The sequence below is a fragment of the Diabrotica virgifera genome, chromosome 10 (genome assembly GCF_917563875.1).
Source record: "Diabrotica virgifera virgifera chromosome 10, PGI_DIABVI_V3a".
NCBI classification, from domain to species: Eukaryota; Metazoa; Arthropoda; class Insecta; order Coleoptera; family Chrysomelidae; genus Diabrotica; species Diabrotica virgifera.
The window spans coordinates 123,319,326-123,343,114 of record NC_065452.1 but is presented as its reverse complement, the minus strand read 5'-3'; the positions used below and the strand labels follow the sequence as shown (position 1 = coordinate 123,343,114).

General features: G+C 35.3%; 1 protein-coding gene across 1 annotated transcript; it reads left to right on the top strand.

Moving 5' to 3' along the window:
- The first annotated feature begins 19,130 nt into the window (after positions 1 to 19,130).
- Positions 19,131 to 20,726, top strand: LOC126893143 (E3 SUMO-protein ligase KIAA1586-like). Its single transcript, XM_050663094.1, has one exon. The coding sequence runs from the start codon at positions 19,131 to 19,133 to the stop codon at positions 20,724 to 20,726; it is 1,596 nt and encodes a 531-aa protein (XP_050519051.1).
- The last annotated feature ends 3,063 nt before the right edge of the window (positions 20,727 to 23,789 follow it).

The following is a 23,789-nucleotide window of genomic DNA, read 5'->3' as shown; positions in this document are numbered from 1 at the left end:
TTTTTTAATTTTGTAAGGTTAGATTTCCAAAAAATCGAATTTCTTTCGATTTTCGACTTATTCGAATATATCAAGTTACAAAACATTCAGAAGTTTTTTCGATTATTCCCCAAAAATAAAAAGAGCTCACGTAGGCAACTTATTCAACATTTATTAAATTTATTGTTATTGTGGTAGAATCAAAACATCTATAACATCTTTAATCTTTATAACTAAATTATTAATAGTCTTTATAAAAAAAAATAAGAGATTTTTTAGAAAAACCAGAATTTACAATATTTGAACATGATATACCATTAATTTATAATAGGTACATAATAATGTAATAATAATACATTTAATAATTTACATTAACATGGTTTTGATAGAATCTTTTAAAATAATCTGAAACAACGGCGCACTACAATATTTTCTCCGGCAGATAATGAATAGCAATATCGAATTACAAAAAGAGTGACGCATTTTTAATCTTTTTAGATAATATCTGTCATTCAAGTGAAGTAGCGTAAAAGGTATTGCACATCTAAAAACCATGACCTCTAAAATACAGAGTGTCCAGAAACTCTACCGACAAACGAAGACAGGAGATTCTTCAGATAATTTTAAGATAATTTAACCCAATTCACTTAGTCCGAAAATGCTTCCTAAGGGAGCTAGAGCTCTTTGAAGATGGCGTCTTGTAATTAGTTTTTCTTAAATACCTCCAGAACGCTTGTATTTAGAAAAACAAAAATTGGTACGCGTATTTATCTACAGGATGTAAATCTAATCCATCCATTGCAAATTTCTAGTACCGATCATAGGCGTCTGTTTTGGGTAGGGCAACGGTTATTTTATCGCATAACTTTTTTATCTTTAACTTTTATGCATTTCTGACACTGGATTATGAAATTGTTGAGTATTCTAGTACTTAAAGGTACTCTTGTTTTAAATCGGTAGGACACACCGTTTTCTAGAAAAATCGATTTGAAAATTTTTCTCTTTTTAAATAAAAACAAATTCAAAAAAAAACTGTTTAGAAAGACGAAAACTGGTACATTTATTTATATTCCAGAGATAAATCGATTTCATTAATTGCGAATTTCTATTACTGGTCATAGGCGTCCGTTTTGGGTAGGTCAACAGTTACTTTATAGCATAACTTTTTTGTCTTGAATTTTTGAGCATTTTTGACACTAGATTATTAAATTATGAGGTATTCGAGTACTAAAAGTTACTCTTACTTTATGTTGGTAAAATACTTCGTTTTTTGGTGAAAAGTTCTTTAAATTTTTTTTCAAATTCCAAAAACGAAAAACTTTCAAATCGATTTTTCTAGAACACGGTGTGTCCTACCGACTTAAAGCAAGAGAACCTTTTAGTACTAGAATACCTCACAATTTAATAATCCGTTGTCAAAAATACATAAAAGTTAAGGACAAAAAAGTTATGCGATAAAATACCCGTTGCTCTACCCAAAACGGACGCCTATGACCGGTACTAGAAATTTGCAATGGATGGAATATATTCATCTCTGAAAAGTCAATAAGCATACCAATTTTCGTTTTTCTAAATAGAAGCGTTCTGGAAGTATTTAAGAAAAACTAATTTCATGACGCCATCTTCAAAGAGCTCTAGCTCCCGTAAGAAGCATTTTCGGACTAGGTGAATTGGGTTAAATTGTCTTAAAATTATCTGAGGAATCTCCTGTCTTCGTTTGTCGGTAGAGTTTCTGGACACCCTATATACATATTATCAGGGGCGTAACAGAGGGCCCCGCAGCATGAAGCTTGCGGGGGACCCCAATCGCTTAAGGGCCCCATCTTGTCATCTGATATTACGTTAAAATCTGTTATTGTTAAATTATTTTACGTTGTCTATTTAATGTTGTTCTGAAGCTATTTCCTTGTGGCATTTTTATAATTACGTATTTTTTATGGGAAATAAGCCACAATTTTACTAAAAAATGAATTTATTAACGTTTCGAAGCCCAAATCGGGTTTCGTTGTCAAAATACAAAATACTATTAAAATAAAACAAACATGTTGTTGCTAAGTAAAAAAATTCTTCTAATAATTTATTTAATCTGACTCATTTATATTGGCAATTCAGACGTATATTATACATTTTAAAGTAGAAGACTTTAAAATGATATCGCCAATATTTATGAGTTGAGTTCCTGGGACGACTTTACTAAAAGATAGTTCATTCGATTACATGAAATCAATCCCAACTCAAGAATATCCGTCGCAAAAAAAATCATAGCATGTGATCTGTCTTTAAAAAGACAACCAAATGCAACGATGACAGTAAAATTCTCGCGTTAGAGATTCCATAGTAAATCACGAGGGAAAACCAGGAAAAAACCTTGTGATACTATCCCGACATCGTAAGTATTTGGTCTTACATTTAATCTACCTTCAAAAAACTAATACCAAATTCTGACTTTAATATGTTTAAATTATAAATAATATTAATATTACATAGATATACAATAAGTAATACTAAAATATAAAATTTGTACTAACTCGATATGTTATTGGCTTACTAATCGTGGTATTTTCTTTCTATTGACTTCCTCTTTCAGTATGGGTAACCACATCCTACTGCATTCTACCGAGAAATTTGCGACACAATTATGCTAAATGAAACCAATTGTGTCGCAAATTCCTCGGTAGAATGCAGTAGGATGTGGTTACCCATACTGAAAGAGGAAGTCAATAGAAAGAAAATACCACGATTAATAAGTCAATAACATATCGAGTTAGTACAAATTTTATATTTTAGTATTACTTATTGTATATCTATGTAATATTAATATTATTTATAATTTAAACATATTAAAGTCAGAATTTGGTATTAGTTTTTTGAAGGTAGATTAAATGTAAGACCAAATACTTACGATGTCGGGATAGTATCACGAGGTTTTTTCCTGGTTTTCCCTCGTGATTTACTATGGAATCTCTAACGCGAGAATTTTACTGTCATCGTTGCATTTGGTTGTCTTTTTAAAGACAGATCACATGCTATGATTTTTTTTGCGACGGATATTCTTGAGTTGGGATTGATTTCATGTAATTGAATGAACTATCTTTTAGTAAAGTCGTCCCAGGAACGCAACTCATAAATATTGGCGATATAATTTTAAAGTCTTCTACTTTAAAATGTATAATATACGTCTGAATTGCCAATATAAATGAGTCAGATTAAATAAATTATTAGAAGAATTTTTTTACTTAGCAACAACATGTTTGTTTTATTTTAATAGTATTTTGTATTTTGACAACGAAACCCGATTTGTGCTTCGAAACGTTAATAAATTCATTTTTTAGTAAAATTGTGGCTTATTTCCCATAAAAAATACGTAATTGTCTGTTTAAATTTAAAAACGTAAAAATTTCTAACTAAATAGACGTATTTGCCAAGTGAATCATCTCATAATATCTAGAAACCTAATCCCTTCCGGCCTACCGAAATTTTATGGCAGCGACAATAAACTATATAATGCTTTGTACGTGACTATTGAAAGATATTAGAATTGCAATTTGCCTAATTTAAGAACAATATTTTTAAATTTAAAAATGGGTTTTCTTTCTCTCTGTTCTTTACCCACTTTTAGTATTTCAATACAATATTATCACCAGTAATTTCATATTGGTTGTTTGCATTGAATGTTATTTATGTTTGTGTTGTTTTACGGTTATAGTTGCATCAGTGTGGTACGCATTTATTTAATAATTATTGACGACTTTTCTTGTGTAATGATTGGACAATCTCTCAACAGACTAAATATTCGTAGTCCACTGGATTTACCCTTTAGACAATAGACAACAAGTAAAAGTTTAGAATAAGTTTAGATTAAGTAGTGTAAATAGATATAAGTCATACCAATGTATATCAAGTTAGAAAAATACTCAACCAATAGAGTTATAGCCACTGGGCGATCACTCTTAATGTAAAAATTCTGTTCAACAAAAATGCTTAGTGTTTATGGTTTGAAATAAACAGATGGCGCTTGTAACCAATAAAAAAAAATCTCTCAACAGGTAACCGGTAAGATAAGGAAATTATAACACTTACGCTTTAGGCACAGTATATAGAGGTTCCCTCTTTATACTGTGCTTTAGGGGCGTCAATGTAGAAAAACTTGCATTGTTTCGGTTTCGGAAAAAATCAAACAAGCTTATATTTTTCTAAAACATTTTTGTTAGTTTATATATCTTATCTTAAAGTGAAAAGTTCTACTCACAGATGCCTCTAATTGTTTATTAATTCTTTAAACAATAAAACTGTTTTATATTAAATAATTTTAAAAGATATCGGTGAATTCATCATTTTACTTTGTTCAAAAATGTTTCTATTTGCTTTTTTATTATGCTGAATTCGAATATGGCATTAAATCGGGGCCATAAGTACGATGTTGGGGGCCCCGGGGACAAACGTGATCTGGGGGCCCCCTACCGGGGGGTCTGGTGTTAATCACCCAGAAGAAGGAGTCCGGGAAAATTGATATTTAACCACTTGAAAACGCATTTTAATATACTCCATGACTGAAGTTTCTTGTACCTACGTACATATTGCTATTTTAGTTGACCAACACAAAAAAAATTTGAAATCACATTATTTTAAGCTAAATATTTTGCAAATATTTATCATCAATATAGTAACATCTTTTCTGTTTTCATAAAAAATATACTACATATGATGTTACTTACATTCTTCGGCTATAATGTAGGTTTTTAATCGCGTTATATTGCCTATAGGCAGTATAACGCGATTACAACCGCGGGGACCCGGTTGCCCCAATGGTAGTTACGGCCCTGTCAGATATTGCAATTTGAAAATTCAAAATAAATTTTTTTGAGCACTTATACAGTATGTCTACGTGGCTTCGAACCATATGGGAAACATTTTTATTATCAATTTTACGAAAAAAGTTATTCTTCATGAAATGCTCTGAATGGTCTTAAATCTGAGATACAAAATAAGCCAGATAAACCATCAGATTAAGTACTTTTATATTTAACAATATACAATTTTAATTTTAATATGTATGTAATTACATCCTTGTAAATAAAAAATTATTTTTCCAAATATTTCTCAAAATACCGATAACCAACATCATTTTATTACAATTATAATAACTATTTTAGTAATAATTTTTTAATTTTACGAAAAAATTCTTTATAAAATTCTTATCAGATTCTTTATAAAAAGCTCTGCATTATCTCAAAACGAAGATTCAATCGTAATATATCACATTTTACCAACTTTATACGAGGTATGTCGAAAAATATGAATTTCTCTCTAAGAGTTAAGTACCTTTATAGTTCACAATATTTCAACTGGAATGATATAAGTGCATATTTAAACATAGTTTTTAATAATTAAGTATTTTCTATGGGAAATAAGCCACAATTTTACTAAAAAATGAATTTATTAACGTTTCGAAACCCATTATATCATATTATATTTTATTTTTTTTTAGTAAAATTGTGTAAATACGTAGGATGTAAAAGACGTGAGTAGCGATAAATACGTTTATTGATATAGACGAACACAAGGATATATTTCAATCCCGGGAGAACCGCCGAACACTGTAACTGATAAATGATACGCGATTAGCTGAAGACTGAATGAGAACTCTCTTTCTAGGCCCAAGAGCCTAGTTTTATAGAAGCTTAAATTGGGTCATAGGTGACGCTAGTCCCCCGTGATTTGTATATCTAATTAAGGTAAATAATTCTACTTTTGTCAGCAGTTTCGTGACATTTCCAAATTATATTGTTGATAATTGACCAATTTGTATCTAAACTAATTAATCTACGTGCGTGAATATAAAATAAATAAATTCGTGCGGTCTACTGGGTGATAAAATAATTCTGTTCAATATCGAATATGAATTCTGAATATTTATTATTGGACATACTGCCCGCCGGAAGCTGTCCCAAGTATCAGTGTTCGAGGTTTACAAGTATAACATAAATATAAAATATAACAACCATATCTCCAATATGACAACATACATAATTTATTAATAAGTAGTTTAAGAATAATCAATATTTTTCCAACTGTTAACTTAGCTTTCACCGTCCGACTCTATATTTAGATCAAAATTGGGACTACTAGATGAAAAAGTGTTGAGGGGGATGTCGGCTTTGGAAGTCGACGGGGAGGCGTCTTTCCGGTTACGAGCTAAAGAAGTTACCTCGTGGTCGGGTGTCTGCCTAAGTGCTTTGCCTGAGCGACATTTTCGTATACCAGGACAGTATCTCCACAATATGAGCAGACCAATCATCACAATCGAAGTAATGACCCCGGTGGCCGTTAAATAAGTCCAATGTGACTCATGTATCTTTCGCCAGGGCGTATGCGCTACTTCTTGCTCCAGACTTTCTTCGTCCAATAGTATAGTACGGAATTCATCGCCTTGTGTGTTAATGTGTGTGGGTTGAATCGTATTTAACAGATGTCTTGGCATCGTCAGCAACTGCGCTACAGGAGTGATCGGAGTCTTCAGGTAGCTGGTTATCGCTGTCTCCACCCCGCTGCTAGTGGGGAGTAATGTAATGTTTTTCGTTTGGGCGATGCATCGGGGCGAGAGTTTCAGAAATGAGACTCGCTCCAGAACTCTTTCGTTCCGATTTCCATCACAGATAATGGACAGGTGTATCGGAATCGGTGTGATTATTAACCAAAGGTTGGGTGTACCCATCTTACTCCACTGAGCTTGATGTATTGCCCGGGTAACCACTGGACATGTGCTATTCTTAGATCGCTCATAAATTTCTTCCAGTATACAGTTTGGTTTGGTATCCATGTTCATTACGGCCGTTGGAGAGCACGCTATCTGTGCCCGTGCCAGCTGTAAGCATCTTGCTTTATCTTCTGCGGTCAATTCGAAGTAGTGGAGAGTGTTATAATCTACAATCAGTAGATTTCTTGGGGCGACAAACGAATGCAACACTGACCCCTCGACCTTAAGTGGTATCGCGGTGATCTTGAGCATGCTGTAATTATTTCTCCCTGTCACTATGAAGTAGCCGATGACCTTTATATACTTGTCGTCATGGCTGACCTCTGTTTCTATAATGGGTTGTCGTCGTATTTCCACTCCTTGTGGTAGTATCTTCCCCGCTCTTTCTATTAACTTGGTTATTTGACCCGGCTTTATTATATCAACGAAATGGCCGTGGTTGTAGTGCAGGTTTAATATTCCCTCGTAAAATTGAATATATTCGTTTATGAACTCCGTAACTTGTAATGCTATGGTTTGTATTCGTAACGTGCTATATTCGGTTTCTAGTCTTAATGCTTTGTCTTCTACTTCATTGAGTCCTTTTGATATTTCTTGTAGACCTGTGAATAGTACCTTGTTAAACTTGTTCATCTGTTCATTTATCCTCATCTCCGTGTGGTTTATTGACGTTATTGTCTCTAACATTATCTTTGCCTGATGCTGTGACCCCTTTATTAATTCTCTCTGGTTTTTGTCTAGTGTCTCAATGTCACTATAGGCTTCGTCGTTCACTCCAAATATGGAGGTTAATATTGTGCCTAATATTCCTCTTTTTTCTCTTCCTTTTATTTCTACTGTCAACGCTTCACTTATTGACTCCGCCTTCCTTTGTCCTTCCTCTAACTTCCCTATTATCTCCTTACAATTTACGATTTTTGTCTCTTGGCACAGATCCCGTATGCCTTGTATCATACTTCCTATCAGTTGATGCTCCTTTTGAACTCTTCCTTTTTCGATTAGCACTTTTATTCGGAATGTTCCTCGATCTATGTAAACCTCTCCAAGGTCTTCAGTAAATAACCCTGGTTCCGGATTATATATTTTATACAGTTCTGCATTCATGGGTTTCAATAGTGTTAAAAACATTATTGCGATTAATATTTTCTTCCATCTTGATCCTGATGAATTCTTTGGTTTTTCCTGTTTCTCTTCTTCTAATTTTATCAGCTTATGTATAGGTCTTTTTGTTATTTTCCCGTTTGCCTTTCTCACTGACACTACTCTGGTTAATCCCTCCGCTCCAGGGTGTGTTTCTATTACCCTTGCTAGTGGCCATCTACCTGGAGGTGTATCCTCTTCCTTAATTATGACTATTTCTTCTTTTTTTATGTTTGGGTGTGTTTTATGCCATTTATTCCTTTGTTGTAACTGTTGCAGGTACTCTTGCCTCCAAATCTTCCAGAAATCCCTTTTTATTTTTTCCAATATTCGCCACCTTGCTGGCATCTTCAAGTACGTCGTGAGCTCTTCTTCCCGATTCGGTGATACAATTTCTTTCCCTATAAGGAAGTGAGCTGGTGTGATTGCTATTTTTCCTTCTGGGTCTTCTGATGATTCACATAATGGTCTCGAATTCATACAGGCTTCTATTTGTGTTAGCACCGTACTCAGTTCTTCATATGTCAGTACTGTTTCCCCTATGATTCTTTTCAGATGATATTTCATTATTCGCACGGCGCTTTCCCACACCCACAATCCTCCGAAGTGTGGCGCATATGCAGGTATGACGTGCCACTGGGTGCCTAGTGCAATTAATCCTTGTTTTATCTCGTCCTCTAGGTTTTGATTTTCTTTTTTTAGTAAGTTTGCCGTTCCTACGAATGTGGTTCCGTTATCACTGTAAATGTTGACGCACTGTCCTCTGCGTGCCGTAAATCTTTTGAACGCCGCAATAAATGCATCTGTAGACATATCACTTACTACCTCAAGATGTACTGCCTTTGTTGACAGACACACAAATACTGCAATGTAACCTTTATAACTCCTTTGTCCTCTGCCTTTCGTAGTACTTATTTTTATCGGCCCGGCGTAATCTATCCCTGTATTTGTAAAAGGATGACTCGGGTTCACTCTGTCCTCCGGCAGGTCTCCCATTAACTGTTGTGCTACTTGTCCTTTATACCTCCTACACTTTATACATTTAGTTAACTGACTTTTCACGGTTCTTCTTCCGTTTATTATCCAATATTTCCTCTTTATGTATTGTAATGTCTGTTGTAGTCCGCTATGTAGATTTTTTGTATGACTGTCCGATATAATTAACTTTGTTAATGCGCTGTCCTTAGGTAAAATTATAGGATGTTTTTCCGCGTACTGTAGCTTCGTGTGCCTTAGCCTTCCGGTGACTCTTAGAATCCCTTGTTTATCCAGGAACGGTACCAATGATGCTAATTTGTTCTTCCTGTCTAGTTGCTGTTTCTTTTCCAGTTTATTTATTTCTAGCTTGAAGTTGTTAATTTGTGTGAGTTTTATCACTTTTAACAATGTTTCCTCTAATTCTCGGACTGTAAGTTGTCCTTGAGTTTTGTCCTTCTTTCTGCAGTTGTTTGCAAATCTCATACAATATGATACCACTCTTCTCATTTTTTCTAAATTCGAGAATCTCTCGCATATGTCTTCCTTTATCGTTACCATGTGCGTCGTTACTTTCGTTTTGACTTCCTCCTCATTTGTTTCAGGTATATCCTCTGCCGGTAACCTCAGTGCTTTTTTACTCGTTAGCCAAGTTGGTCCCTTCCACCATAACTCTGCTTCTAATAACTCTGAAGCGGTACTTCCACGTGAGAGGATGTCCGCTGGGTTTTCTTTCGTATCCACTTTATGCCAATTTTCTGGCGCTATAACTCCTTTTATCTCCTCTACTCTGTTGGCGACGAACATTTTCCATCTTTTTGATGATCCCTTTATCCAAGCCAGGGTTATTGTTGAGTCCGACCATGCATATATTGCCATGTTCTCCCTGTTCAATGCTTGTAGGGTTTTCTTAATTAAATTTGCTAATAGTACCGCGGCACACAATTCCAATCTTGGTAATGTCGTTTTCCCTTTCAATGGTGCGACTTTAGATTTTGCTATCAATAGATTTGTTTTAATTTCCGGGTCTAATACCCTAGAATAAATAACCGCTCCATTTCCTTTCAGAGACGCATCTGCGAATCCATGTAGTTCTACTCTGTTTGTTTTATTTAAATTGTTCCACCTGGATAATGTTATTCTCTCAAGATTTATTAATTGTGCCTGATATGCTTTCCACCGGCTTTGTTGCGCGCTAGTTAATTCTTTGTCCCAACTGGTCTTTTGCTCCCAAAGTTCTTGTATGAACATTTTCGCCTGAATTACTACTGGTGCTATCCATCCTAATGGGTCATATAGTTTTGCTACTTCTGACAGTATGTGTCTTTTCGTTATTTTCTTTGTCGTCGTTATTTCTATCTTGAATCTGATTGTATCTTCTTTGGGTGACCAATGTATTCCTAACGTCTTTCGTATTTCTTCTTGCTTGAATGCTTTTGAGTCTACATTCCTCATTTCTTCCGGTACGTTCTCCATTATTTTTTCTTCGTTGCTCAACCATTTTCTAAGTGTAAATCCACCTTTCTTAAAAATTTGTATTAGTTCCTTTTGGGCTGCTTCTGCCTCTTTTAACGTCTCCGCTCCTCCTAATATATCGTCTACATACATATTTTCTTTTATTATTTTCGCTGCTGTAGGGAAATTCCCTCCTTCATCCTCTTGTAACTGTTGTATTGTTCTTAATGCTAAAAATGGTGCTGCGGCCGTGCCGTATGTCACCGTCTTCAATTTATATTCTTGCACTGGATCCTTTGTGTTCTTTCTCCAGAGTATTTTTTGATACATTTGGTCTTCTTCTGCCATTCTGATCTGTCTAAACATTTTCTCCAGATCCGCTGAGTATGCTACCTTATGGGATCTCCATCTCAATAGTATATCTGTCAAATCCTGTTGTAATTTTGGCCCCGTGTGCATAATATCATTTAGGCTTACTGTTGATGAGCTTTTACTTGATGCATCAAACACGGCTCTTATTTTTGTTGTAGTGCTGTCCTCCTTTCTCACTGGATGATGAGGTAGGTAGTAACCTCCTCCCTGGACTTCCGCTATTGCCATATGACCTTGGTTTTCATAATCTTCCATGAATTGTCTGTAATTCGTTTCTAACTGTTTGTCTTTTGTGAACGTCCTTTCAAGTTGCATCAATCTGGCGAATGCCTGCTGCTTAGATTCTCCTAACTTTGTGACGTCTTCCTTAAACGGAATTCTCACTTCGTATCTACCTTCTTCATTTCTTTTTACTGTCTGACGATACATTTCTTCACATTCTTGCTCTTCTACTGATAAACTTGTTTCTTGATTCACTTCTTCTAATTCCCAGAATTTCTTTATTTGTATGTCCATTTCTTGTCTGGATATCATACAGCATACTTCTGCTTTAGTAGTCTCCCTTTCTTTCGCTATCCCCGAAATTATCCATCCTAGTTTGGTGTTTTGACTTAGTAGTCCATTACTTCTTCTGTGCATCCCTTCTGTCAATATGTAACTATATTCTTTTACTCCTAGCAATAAGTCTATTTTTCCTACCCTGTAGTATCTTGGGTCTGCCAGTAGCACATTCTTCTCGTTGTAATCCTGTAGGACTATGTCCTGTTCCGGTAAATCCCTTGTTATTTTCGGTAGTACCAGTGCCTCTATTTCCATCTCGAAGTCACTTTGGTAATGATTTCCAATCAATAGTTTCATACTCCAGTTGGCTGTCTTTTCCCCTGACGAGCCTATTCCGGATATGGTCGCCTGTATTGGCTGCCTTTTTGTTTCTAGCGCCGTCGCCGCTTGTTCCGTTATAAATGCACATTGTGACCCTTGGTCGATCAATGCTCTCATTATGTGAGGCTCTCCATTCGCATCCTTTACGCGTACCACTGCTGTGGCTAGTAATGCTTCACCTTCCTTATGGCTTGCACAGTTAACTGAGTTCTGTCCTCTTTGCTGTGTGTTGTTGTTTCTGTGCCCATTGTTCCCTTGCGTATTGTCTCGTCTTCCGTTATTTTGTTCTCTGGCGTTGTTGGAATAATTATTTCCTCCTCTGTACCTGTCCGATTGGTACCCGTTTCTTCTACTGTTTGATTCTCTTCCATTTCTTTCCTGTATTTGTTCTCCTCTTGTTTCATTTGTGTTTCTTCTGTTGCCTGTGTTTCCTGTTTCATAATGCAACGTTTGGTGGTGGTCTCCGCCACAGTAATAATAATAATATCGTATGGCATTTTTGCCGGGGAGATCCTTTCGGATAGTTCCAGCGCCAATTACATCTTTAACCCTGTTTCAAGTAACTAGTGTCGATGTACACTAGCCCAGGGGGACCGACGGCTTAACGTACTCTCCGAGGCACGGTGAGACGGCTCGTGTCATTATTGGAAATGAAAATGGTTTGTCTTTGGCAGGGATCGAACCCACGTCTACTGGCGTATGAGGCCAGCGTTTATGCCGTTACCCACGGCCGCCCACAGTGTTTGCACCTAACCTGTGAAAAGCATTGTTTCTCCTTCTTATGTGCTAGACAATTCGCACACCATTCTTTTTCTCGTATTATCCTGTTCCGGTCTTTTACCTTGAGTTCCAGAAATTCTCTGCAGTATGGTACTCCGTGATCTCCGTTGCATATCACGCAACCCATTCTTGTTTTCTTACCCGTTCCTCCTTGTTTCTCTTGTCTCTTTTCTGACTCCAGCAGTTCCAGTGTTTGGAATCGTCGCTGTAGAAACGTTTGTGTTGACTTGAACGTCGGTATCTCTCTACTGTCTCCGCTGTGGTTTTCGTATAGTCTCCTTGTCTCATTGTCCCATTTTGTTATGCTAATTCGCGCTATCAATGGGCTCCACGCTTCCGTGTCTGTTCCCAACCCTCCTATGGCTTCCAGGCACTCATGGAAGGTGTCATGTAGTGATTTCAGTGCTCTAGCGGAAGAATCCTTTACTTCCTGTGCTAGTAACATCCTGTCTATTAGTTTAAACAGTATCATCCTCGGATTCTCATATCTTTCCTTTAACATGTTCCATGCCGCTTCGTAGTTGGCTTCGGATATGTGCAAGTGTTGTATCATCCTGTGGGCTTCCCCTCTTACTTGTGTTTTGAGGTACTGCATCTTCTCTGCTCTCGACAACTGTTCGTTTTCATGTATTACCTTTGTAAACAGATCGTGGAAAGTTCTCCACGTTTCATATCTTCCTTCATACACAGGGATTTTTACCTGCGGTAATGTTACTCCCTCTCTTCTCTGTGTGCTGTCTGGTCGTTGCATTGCAGGCCGCATTTTCTTTATCGTTTCCCTGACCTTCCTCCTTAGCTGATCTATCCTCTCTACTTCGTCACTGTCTATAACGTCTAGCTCATCATTTACTGTTGCTTCTATGATGAGTGTGTTTATTTTCTCCATGTGTTCTTTCAATTCTGCTTGCAGTTCTTCATCGTACTGCAACTCCTGTTCATATTCTTGTAATAATTCCTCGATTTTTTGTTTTCTTATTTGTATCTCCTTTCCTTTTGTTGTCTTTCCTCTTTTCAATATTCTTCCATATTCTTCCAATAGGGTTTTTCCCTCAATATATGTCTTAAAAACCTGCTCGTAGTATTTTGTTTCGAAGTACTTGTCTTTCGTTACTCCGCTATCTAATAATTTCTCGTGGTTATGCCCAAACCTTGTCCAATAATCCTCTAATCTATCCTGACGCTCTTTAATGTATTGTTGATTCTTGCGAGATCCAGGGTCTCTCTTAAGAGACGACACCTGTTTAGAAATCTCTCCTCCAAGCTCAGCTTGCTTGTTCTGTAACGCTTCCATGTTTAAATCCACGTACTTTCTATTTTATGCAGTAATAAATGTTTTTACCGTATTTTTTCGTAACTATTTATATTTTCAATTTACTGTGATTCACCTTTTGCTGAATCGTAAATAGTAATTCTGTAGACCTTGCTGAGGTTTGCTTATTTATCTGTAGGTCAGTGTTATATGTGTGTTAATGTCAAGCAAAGTATTATGTTGCACAGTTATAAATAGAATAATAAGAATAGAACCTCTGTAATACGATGAGTATTTAAAATAATGCGATCTAAAATTATGTAAATGAAATACCAAGCACTATGAAATTATTAGGGTATAATGTTTTTTCTTTATCAACTTGTAACATAAAGAAATAGGTAGGTAGTAAATATTTGTAGGGCTAACCGTTTATTATTATTATATAGTCAAAGTATAGTTAATATATAAGGCAAATATAGTTAGAATCAATAAATAAATATAGGCAAATATAGTTAACAAAAATAAAAGAGTAATCCGGCTCGAAGGACCATGTGTAAATACGTAGGATGTAAAAGACGTGAGTAGCGATAAATACGTTTATTGATATAGACGAACACAAGGATATATTTCAATCCCGGGAGAACCGCCGAACACTGTAACTGATAAATGATACGCGATTAGCTGAAGACTGAATGAGAACTCACTTTCTAGGCCCAAGAGCCTAGTTTTATAGAAGCTTAAATTGGGTCATAGGTGACGCTAGTCCCCCGTGATCTGTATATCTAATTAAGGTAAATAATTCTACTTTTGTCAGCAGTTTCGTGACATTTCCAAATTATATTGTTGATAATTGACCAATTTGTATCTAAACTAATTAATCTACGTGCGTGAATATAAAATAAATAAATTCGTGCGGTCTACTGGGTGATAAAATAATTCTGTTCAATATCGAATATGAATTCTGAATATTTATTATTGGACAAAAATTGTGGCTTAGTTCCCATAGAAAATACTTAATTATAAAAATGCCACAAGGAAATAGCTTCAGAACAACATAGTTTTTAATTGCGAACAACTTTTTATAATAAAATTTTTCAATATTGTAAAATATAAAGGTAGTATAGGTATCTACTATTGAGCGAAATTAATATTTTTGATGTACCTCGTATAAAATCAATAAAATTTAATATCTGATTATTGCAACTTAGGTTTTATACCATGCACACCATTTTATGAAGAATAACTTTTTTTCGTAATATAGATAATAAAAAAGTTTACCATAGGTTCCAAGCTACGCAAACACACTATAAGAAATCAAGAAAGAATTGTTTTAACATTTACTATTTTTAAAGCTGGTTATTAAATGTATTGTAAGTTGTACAGAAAACAACAAAAGAAGTTGTTTATTTCATTTTCAAAGTAAAATAATTACATTTAAGTAATATCCAGTTAAAAGTGGTAGTTATTCTGTAAAACTACGAAGTTTTCAAAAATTACATTTTTTGAGACGGTGTATTATTTGAATAAAAGTTTTGATATATTTTTTTAATAAAACATGGTTTAGTACGATGTTTAAAAAATAATTTGTGTAAGTTTCAGATTTATCTAGGTAAAATTGTATTAGTACCACATTTTACACCCACACTGTACTTATGCACATAATTTTTTTTCTTTGTGATATAATTATAAGATATCGTTAACGTTCTTCTTTCATTGCCAATTTGTAAAGTTTAATTTGATTAATTAGTTAAAAAGTAATTAAATGAATGTCGACTCGATTCGGCAGGAGACAGATTTAAATCAAAACGAAACCGTAGATTTTCTAATTTTAAAAAGTAATGTTAAATTAACTCAACGGCTCGCTACGACGAACGCTGCCATACAGTGCGCCACTGCCAATGTTTGTGGGAAGGGTGACTCGATCGTTATAAATAAAAAAATATAGAAGCTGTAGATGTAATTTTAGAAAAACCTTTAATTTTTTTGTTATGTAATACTTTCTGAATTTTTACTGGTTGAGTCAGTTTTTTCTAAAATTTATATTTTCGTGTATATTAAAAAAACTAATTTCGCAGTTAATTTGTTTAATAAAAAATTAAGCATCCACTTTTGGAGTAGAACTTTTTGATATGCTGTTTATTAATTCTAGTACGTTCCTTAATGAAATTATAAAAAGTTTTATCTTGGTTGATATTTTCGGTAGGCAAAAACTCCGTTGACTCCACCACTTTTAATAACGCTGTCATTGTAATATATCTGCAGGAGACAGAATGAGTTCTAAGAGGTGCAGAAAAACGAAAGTTACGTGCTCAAAAATCCGAGCAAAAACAAAAATTACCAAAAATTTCATCATTTTTTGTGACCACTGGTGAAATAAAACAGCAGCCTAGTGAAGTTGGTGAAACATCAATAGATGCAGTTGGTCTTGGTCAGGAAACAATATTTACTAATCCTACTCAAAATGAAAATGAAAACCCAGAAATAGAGTTAGACGTCGAGCAGATTAATTACGCTCATTGTAGTTCCAGGTAACGTTTTATTTTTATTTGGGTAGATAGACTAATTTAAAAAAATGCTTTTTAGTTCCCACCAAAGCCATAAATTCCACACAAAAAAAATGAAAATGAAATTTAAAAAAATCCTACGCTTTACTACAATCTTCTTCGAGGCACTTACAAGTGGAAAGTTATGTTGCAAAATTTTTCATCAAGTTATCACGGAAAAGGGTAAAAAGTTGGATTTTTTCTAACGGCGCGACTGCTCCCGGGTTAAAAGGGGCCCCATTTCAAATTCTGCGGGGGGGCCCCGACGGAGTTTGTTACGCCACTGCATATTATCATAGTAAACTTTTTTGATAAACAAGCACTTTTCTGAAGATAGTTTATTGTTAATAGTATATACATACTTGATAAAGGAAAAAGAGACTGAGCTAAAGGAAGACACAATAAGTATAAGTATCAAGAGGCATTATATAGACATAAAGTCGATTGAAAACATTATTAAATAAGAATCTGTATATACAACTAAATTAACAAATAAAATTGCAGAAAATCAAACAGAATATTGAGAGAATCAATAATTGAAGATTAACAAATCCTAGATACATAGGCGTAACCAGGGGGGTTTGGGGGTTGTAACCCCCCCATTTGGTTGTACTTTGAGCTCTATACGCTTAACACCATTACATACTATTACATATCCCCAGAGACCATCTAGTAGTTGTAATCCCCCCCCCCCCTCCTTAGGATCATCCTGGTTACAACTCTGCCTGGTTACAGTTCTTCACCTCTGTTCTGCACTCGATAGTAATTTTCTTTATAGTGAAAAATAATACATAATATTATGATGTAAACTTGATAGGAAGAACCGCAAGAGACGTCACCAGTGGCGGCTGTTCAGGGTCGGCAGGGTCGGCAGTGCCGACCCACCCATTTATAGACACATTATAGATTTTTTTTTAAATATTTAATTTAATCAGAGTTGATGATATTCGTTTGTGTGAAATAAAAAAAAATATCTGTGAGATAATACAGACTAAATTTTATTCATTGTTTTTAAAAGAATTTAAGTTGTTAGGAATTACCATTTAGGTGACAGGATGAATCGGAGGATTCGTTACATCAAGTTAATTATAGAGAACAAATAAAATTGTTTAACAAATTTTCTAATTTACTTTCTGACTCTAAGACATTTGGCGGCGTACCTAAAACAGCACAGAATGAAAGAATCAATTAGTAGTTACATTTTGATGCTTTTCGGTATAACGAAACTACTGATAGAGGTAACATGTCATTCACAAGTATCAATTGTTCTTCGATACGCGTTACGTCTAATATTTATGAGAGGTTTTTAGGTTTTCAGACGTGAGTAGAAGCCATAAGACAGAATAGATTTTTGGTGTTTTAAAGGACATATTAAAATTTTTTGATATCAAAAATAAATTGGTAAGGCAAATTTATGACGGCGCTGCCTTGATGTCCGGTGAATTGTATGGCCTCCAGGCAAAAGTTAAAACTATTGCATCGAGCAAAACTATTATTTACTCACTGTTATAAGTCATTGACCTCTTTGACGATTCAAAATTGAAAAGTTACGCCAAAGAATTTTCAAAATATCTATTAGACAAGTTCATTAAAAATTATCCATCATTATTTAATCAAATAAAATAAGAAAATGGATTAACAGGTTTATATGCTGATACAAATATTTTCGGAAGTTGGGATACGTTACAAAATATGTATAATTTTATATACTGCAATTCATTAGGTACAACAAACTGTTCCCGAAATTAATAAATTATTGTGCTCAAATGTGGGCAAATTCTGATATTTGAACCATTTTGAGCCATTCAAATGAACGGGATCTCTGTTGTCTCAAAAGAGTCAAAACGTATTGTCGAAACACCATGAAACAAGAGAGAATGCCAAACTTGTCTCAAATTTCAAATGTCAATAGAAAAAAACTTTTAAAATCTCCCCAAAGCAATAATAAATTTTACATTGACGTTATAACCCATTTTGCTACTTCGAAACAACATAGACTAAATAGACTTAATTTATAAATAGGTTTAGGTTCTAAATTTATAGGAAAAAAGAAAAAAATAAAAAAAAAAACAAAAACCGAAAATCTCCTATGAAATTGAAGCCTTTTAATTGGATGGCATACCTATGTGAGGAGACAAAACCTTGCCGACCCTGTCCCTAAAGCCACGAGCCCAGTGGTGTAGTGGAGCCGGAGCGGTCCGGAGCGTCGCTCCGGCACAGCTTTTGAAGGGGGAGCGGCGCTCCGGCTACGATTTTTTCAATCGAATTTTTTATATAGGACAAAAATAGATCTGAAATTGTTTTATTTAGAAAATATTGTTTTGTCCTTTACTAAGTAATTTTTACACGTTAGTTGTCGTGGTTAATCAGTTAAGGCATACGCAGCTACGATTAGGTAGTTCGTAATTGTAAGCGCAAAAGTTGAGCGAGCGACTGGCAGACGGGATAGTTGATGGATAGACATGATAGACATCTCAGCGGTCCGCGCCCAGCACTACCGTGTCCGTGTCACCACAACCCTCCCCCCACCACGGAAGGAGGAATAGCCACAACAATATTGAAATATTGTGTCCTTCTTATCTCTCGCCTCTCCCCCTCGATTTCTCTCTAGCTCACTCGACGCTCCGATCACCCGCGCCCCGCCCGAGGAGCGGTAGCGGAGCGAGCTGGCCCTGTACACTGTAGACTGGAGCGATACACACGGCAGTGAGAGCGGCAACAGACTGAGTCGCCGGAGTCGCTTCCCCCACCACTGAAATCCACTCCGTAGCTACTGCGCATCTCCAGCCCACCCGGCCATGCTAATCCTGCTCAGTTGTAGTTGCGTCTCGTCTGCTTTGCATAGTGCACGTGCACTGTATATTAATTTAGTGTTTCTGCTCCAATTATTACGTTACGTGTCGCGGATACCTACTGGAAGAGGTGAAATAGTTTTAATAGTTGTGTTATCTTTGCCCAACGTCCAAATCTGTTGACATAAGCTACCTGTAGTATCGCTATGGATAACTCTAAACCTAAACAAAAAACTTTAACCTCATTTTTTAGTGCGTCGGTGAAACGTGAACTAAACACGTTAGGCCTACCTAAAGGAACCAAGCAAGATAAATCCAATGTTGTTTCGGTTGATGAATTAGCGATTGGAAACTCTTTAAATAAAAACGAACAAATAAGTGAACCCAGCACATCAACGAATAAGGAAAAAGAAACAAAATGGCCTGACGTTTGGACAGAAGAGATGTGGACTCGTAAGAAGGAAACTTATCCTTGGATAGATTGCAAAGAAGGTAAATTAGGCTGCAAAGTTTGTTTTGAAGTCACAACTATGGGTGCTTTTAAGAAAGAACACGTTTCTTTAAGTCATGAGTGGCGCACATTTCAAGTTAGCTGTTACGGCTCAAACCGAACTAACCAGCTCAAATCACTTAGAAAAAAAATTATAGAGCACAAACAGTCCAAAGCACATAGTACTGCTCAGGCCATTGTTGAATCCTCTCATAAAAATCCTATTACGCAATTAGTTGATTCTGCAAATACAGCTCACATGGAATCAACTAAAGCTATTTTTAGGTCAGCTTACTACATAGCTAAGAACGACCGACCATATAACGATCATTTCGGTTTATTAGAACTTCAAAAACTAAATGGAGTAGATATCGGTGTAGGCCTTCATTCAAGATACAGTGCTGTAGAAATTATTGATCATATATCAAAAGAGATGAAGTTAAGAATATTGAATAAGGTTAAGGAAGTTTCTGGGAAAATTTCTATCATTATTGATGAATCCACCAGCATAAGTTCAAAGTCAGTACTCATAATTTATTTGAAGTGTGAAATAAGTAAAGAAAAGTCCCCTAACATTTTGTTCTTAGATCTAGTTGAACTTCCTGATCAAAGGGCCGAATCTGTTTTTAACAGTACACTTAAGTGCCTTGAACAATATGGGTTTGACAATGGTTATTTAAAACAGAACTTAGTTTCTTTCACAAGTGACGGGGCTAGTGTTATGTTAGGGAAACACTCAGGAGTGGCAAAGAGGTTTTCAACTTTGTACCCTGATATAATCGTTTGGCACTGTTTAAATCACAGATTGGAATTGGCTATTGGGGACGCAGTCAGCGAAGTGGCCGGAGTGAATCATTTCCAGATATTTATGGACAAACTGTACTCGCTGTACAGCGTCTCTCCAAAAAACAAGCGTGAGTTAAAAGACTGTGCACAAGAACTTGACATTCAGATGAACAAAATCGGAAGAGTGTTGAGCACAAGATGGGTAGCCAGTAGCTTTCGTACCGTTTCGGCTGTGTGGTTTGGCTTTCAAGCTTTGGCAAACCATTTCTCTAAAGCCATAAACGATCCTGACAGAACATCGACTGAAAAAAGCAAATATAGTGGTTTATTAAATAGGCTAACATCTCAGAGTTTTCTACTAAACTTGGCCTTTATGTTTGACATTCTTGCTGAATTGGCTTTGTTATCAGAGAGCTTAGAGAATAGAAACACTTCTATTGTGTATGCAGACAAACTGATAAACAGATCCGTAAGATATTTAGAGCACTTAAAGGAGAAGCCAGGCACGAAAGTTCTGGAAGCATAAATCGCCATAAAAGAAGGAAATTTTGCATCAGTTGTGTTAAAAACTAATCCAAAAATTGTATCGTTCAATGGACAGCAACTTATTTCTAGTGTTATAAATAACCTAAAGCAAAGAATGTTTGTCACCACATTTGATGGGGAAGCCCAATATGAAGATCTTATAAACTCTTTTAAAGTATTAGAACCTGAGTATTGGCCAACCTGCATTCCACCAAGTTTTGGTCAAACTCAAGTAGGGCAACTGTGCAAGAGATTTAAATTGAACGTCAACAAAGCTGTCTCTGCCTACAGAGACTATTTGGACAACAGCCGACAAGTGCCTGATGGATTGCAAGAACTGTTAAACTGCACTAAAATAATACCTTGCAGCTCAGCTGATTGTGAACGGGGTTTCAGTTGTATGAACAATATGGTTACACCATCAAGAAACGCTTTGACTGTTGCTCATGTATCATCATTGATGTTCATAAAAATCCAAGGTCCACCTCTCCAAGAATGGCAGCCTGAGACGTACGTCACTAAATGGCTGAGGAGCCACCGGTCTGCAGACGATTCCAGGACAAGAGTTGCAGAAAACCCAAAAAAGAACGCAAAGAAGGATGCATTTTGGCACTTACTTTGAGTATGTATGTTATAATTAATCTGATGTATTTATTATATGTATTTTGTTAAATACACAAGTTATTTGTACTGTATGTAGTTTTTTCAAATAATTCTTAATTTTTTTGGCACAGATTATAATGTTTGTGTGTGTTAAATAATAAAAAATATATATACTAATGTAACTTGTGGGTGTATTTTTTCACAATAATAAATTAATACTACTGAAAATGAAAACTTAGTCATTTACAATATTTGCCTAACTTACACCAGTGTTTTTTTAATTTTTGTCAGCAAGGCTTCCAACTTAAATTATAGAGTTTTTAAGGTAGATTATTATGGTTTGATACCTTAAAAACAGTTTTTAAGGTATCAAACTGTAATAATCTACCTTAAGAAAGTCTTACCATATTTTAAAGTTAAAATTATTCTTTGGAGGAGAATGTGTAGGAGGCCCTACTGTAACTACTATCACTCTAAAAGATCATTAATTAGTTTAATTATTAAACTTTTCAAAACATTTGCCAAAGGGCCTTAAAACTCACGATTTGGGTAGTAGGCTAATTTTCAAAAATTTTCCGGTAGAGGTATAGCTCCGGCACAGCTAATTTTACCACTACACCACTGCACGAGCCGCCACTGGACGTCACAGAACTAATATAGACGTCCTATATGTGGATCTTGAAGAAAATGCGAAAGAAATAGGGCTGGCCTGGCCGAAACTTAATAGCTTGATAGCTAGCCGTCAACGTAGGTAAAACTAAAGCCCTAATAATACAATCAAAGAAATAATGAAACTTGCAGAATTTAACAATAGACGACGCTAACATAGAAGTATGTAGTAGAACAGCTCACATAACTGGGTGCATGCCCCGGAATCTCATATGGAAAAATTGGGGAATTTCCCCCACCACTTCCATACCGCTCAGCTAAATAAAGAGAAACGACAGCCTTTCTCGCTCACGAAGACTTTAACCAATCATTTATGTTAAAACACCATACCTGAATGTCACAAATAAAATAATCAAACGAAGCTTAACTCGACGATGTCAATTATTGTCAATTCTTCAAAAGTAATCACAGTTAGTGCAAATACAAATAATTTTCTATTAGTTTACAGTTTTTATTGTATTATCTGTAACGATTTATTTTTTAGTAATTTCAATTTCAGTTGGTTCCTTATCCTTCGTTTATAAAGTGTAGTGTGTAGTTTTGTTTTAGTTGCGAAAGAACTTTGGTGTTGTGTTAATAAAAAAAATAAACATGGTTTATTATTGTTGTGTACAAATCATAGAAAAGTTAGAAAATGCATAGGTAAATAGTAATTAGTTTATAACTGTTTTATCTGAAACAACGAATAAATACACGTACCTATATTTAGAAAAAAATTGTCTAACTTTTTTATATCCCTTTTCCTTACTAAATTTGACAGCAAAAATAACATATTTTGCAACTTGAGAATTCCGAATAATTTATGAGTATTACTTAGATATTATTTAAATAAAATACTTTAACAAGCTTAGTAAGTTTTGGTATTTTATTTTAATAATATAGGTGAGATTATTTCTTGTAAAATAACAAGATATTTTAATTAGTAACGAAATTGCCCTCAAGAGGCGCTAAACGGATAAAATTAATACTTGTCCATTTGAATTTCCCGCCAAATGGTGATTAGTTAATACGTCGCTCGCAAATGGCGTAAGGAACCAAATTTTTACAGTGAGTTGCCTATCTATCTGGTAATACTATATAATTATTTATCTGGTAATACTATATAATTATTTATCTATGACTGGGTGTACAGAAAACTGAGAATGGCAGCGAGGAGGAGGGAATACGGAAAACGGAAACGGAGCATACTTCTTTCTGACGCAGGTGTTTGGATCCAAAGACCAGTGGCGTAGCTGACAGGCCCGCAGAGCCCGCAAGGCGGGGGGGCGACGTTGGGAGGGGCCCCTTAAAGTCTTCATGCTCAATACTTCTACATTCTTTAAATTGGCGACCAAAACATATTTTCCTAATAAGCATCCAAATAGGAAATTTGGAAGGAAGTAATGAAGCGGGTAATAGACCTAACTCTTATTCTTTCCGGTTGCACTTTTGAGTTTCGTGGACATGTTGGTAGTTTAGATGAAAGTGAATCCCAAAAAAAGTTAATTTTTTGTAGGTGGTTCATTTATTAGCTAAATATGATACTGTTTTAGCTAAATTAATCGATAAAAACAGTAACTTAAAAACAAATTACTTGAGCCCCCAAATTCAAAACGAAGTTATAAATTTGCTGGCTCAAGAAACTGAAAAAAAAATGATTAATTTAATTAAAAAGAATTATTAAAACAATTAAAAAATTAAATTTTTTTTAATAATTCTTGATGCCACTCAAGATGTTTCAAAACACGATCAGCTTAGTTTTATTTTCCGGTATGTAAAAATAACTTGCAATAAAAATAATGCACCTTTCAAA

Excerpts from the sequence above, each read along its gene's own strand:
- LOC126893143 (XM_050663094.1), top strand. The coding sequence starts at position 19,131 with ATGGATAACTCTAAACCTAAACAAAAAACTTTAACCTCATTTTTTAGT.